The sequence below is a fragment of the Trypanosoma conorhini genome (genome assembly GCF_003719485.1).
Source record: "Trypanosoma conorhini strain 025E chromosome Unknown Tco_14.4_contig_00675, whole genome shotgun sequence".
Lineage (NCBI taxonomy): Eukaryota > Euglenozoa > Kinetoplastea > Trypanosomatida > Trypanosomatidae > Trypanosoma > Trypanosoma conorhini.
The window spans coordinates 2,773-4,403 of NW_021704761.1; the positions used below are offsets into that span (position 1 = coordinate 2,773).

At 65.2% G+C, this 1,631-nt stretch overlaps 2 protein-coding genes across 2 annotated transcripts in view; both read right to left on the reverse strand.

Moving 5' to 3' along the window:
* Window positions 1-89: 89 nt before the first annotated feature.
* On the reverse strand, window positions 90-1,433 carry Tco025E_07978 (trans-sialidase; the record flags this gene model as incomplete). The annotated part of the gene is made up of 1 exon (XM_029374835.1): window positions 90-1,433. The coding sequence occupies one exon, from the start codon at window positions 1,431-1,433 to the stop codon at window positions 90-92; it is 1,344 nt and encodes a 447-aa protein (XP_029225064.1).
* Window positions 1,434-1,594: 161 nt separating this feature from the next.
* Window positions 1,595-1,631, reverse strand: part of Tco025E_07979 (trans-sialidase) — a gene marked incomplete at both ends in the record, with an annotated part of 1,662 nt that continues 1,625 nt past the window's right edge. Inside the window, one exon of the mRNA XM_029374836.1 lies at window positions 1,595-1,631. This exon is cut by the window's right edge and continues 1,625 nt beyond it. Coding sequence (XP_029225065.1) covers window positions 1,595-1,631 — 37 coding nt within the window.

Consider the following 1,631-nt stretch of genomic DNA (forward strand, 5'->3'; position numbering starts at 1 on the left):
ATGAAAGAAAAAGAAAAAAAGGTCCTGCACGGACAGCAATTACTGAGGAAGGCCCTGCCGTGGGCGCTTGTAAGCCTTCACTCGTGCAGTCAGCAGAGAGCGACAAGCGTCGACAGGCCGAAAAGCACAAGCGGCAGCGCCCGACCCCCGCACACCTGCACAGAGCTGTCCCCGGATAGCGCCCATGATGTAGCAGAGCCCCAGCTCCGGGGCTGTGCGGCGCGGCCAGCCGTACTCGGCGACTCCCCATCCTCCGTCTCAGCCTCATTCACGCCAGTTGCTCCACTCTCTCGCGTCGGCCTAGGCCTCGCAATCGCACCGCGCAATTCCACCTTTGCCGGAGTTAGCTCACCGGGAACGTCCGTGGCGAGACCCTCGACTCCGCGCCTTTCCTCCGAGGGTTTGCCTGCGCCGGCACCGCTGCCGTCAGTGGCGGCGCTGGCCTCCGCGGCCGGCTGCGCCTCCGCCGGCTCCTCGCCCGCAGCCGGCTGCGCTTCCACCGCCTCCATGCCCTTGTGCAGCGCCGCAATCTCGTCCTCGCTCAGCGGGCGGTTGTAAAGCATGACACTGGCCACCGTCAAGTCAGTCTCCATGTACGCCGTCGGTCCGCGGTGCGCGCCAAAGGTGACGTGCAGGCTGCTGGAAGAGTCCTTGCTGCGGTCCACCCTCGTTCCGCCCCCTGGCAGCGGCTTCCCGTCCACGTAGACGAAGCCCTGGCCGTCCCGAAGCGTCAAGGCCACGTGGTACCGCCTGCGCGGCTCCCACTTCAATGGCGCCAGGCGCGAGAGGTGCCCGTAGCGCGCCATCCAGTGCCGGTGGGTGGTGTACGCCAGCCCCAGCAGGCGCTTTCCCCCCTTCGCATCCAGGCCCACGCTCAGCAAGGGGATGTCCCCAGCCCGCGGATTGTGAATCAGCACAGTCGCCACAAGCGTGAATTCGTTGTTGGTGAACTTGTACTCTGCGGCCTCAGGCGTTGTGGCCACCGACCACAGCGCCCGCGCACCGTGCCCCTGCAGCCTGAGACCGCAGGGCGCCTTGAGCGCCTTCGTCACGGCCGCGCCCTCGCGGTGCAGGTCGTTCTCCCAGTACTCATCGGTGGCGTTGTCCGAGAGAAAGCCCACCAGGCCGTCCGTGTGGCCGGCGGGCCTGCAGGTCCGGTTTGACGAGGGGTACCGCAGGTACGAGGAGAGGCGGGAGCTCGAGGGCTGAGCACCCGACTTCTCCCACGCCGCAACGACAGACTTTACCCGCTGCAGCTCCGCGTCAAGGTCCTTCAGAAAAACGCTCGTCGAACTTCTCTGGCCCCTCTCGTGCAGGGAGAACAGCCGGCCGCCCGTGTAAAGCAGGGCGCTGGAGCCGGCGTTGGAAACGGGGTCGGATATGGGCCCGACGTCGACGAGGTTTCTGCTTGTTTGTTTGTTTTCAGTGTGCATTTATCCTGCACGTGCTCTACCATCAGTATCCCCCGCCTCCGTTCTTGCTCTAGGGCAGGCGCGCGCAGGGACGCCAAACATACTTCCCGATCGTTTCTTCCCGGATGCTCGGATGCTCGGGATGGGCACCACCGAAGGACTCGTTTTGGTTTCTGCCGACGTCAGAGGTGGGGCTTCTGTTTCCGGCTGTGATGACGC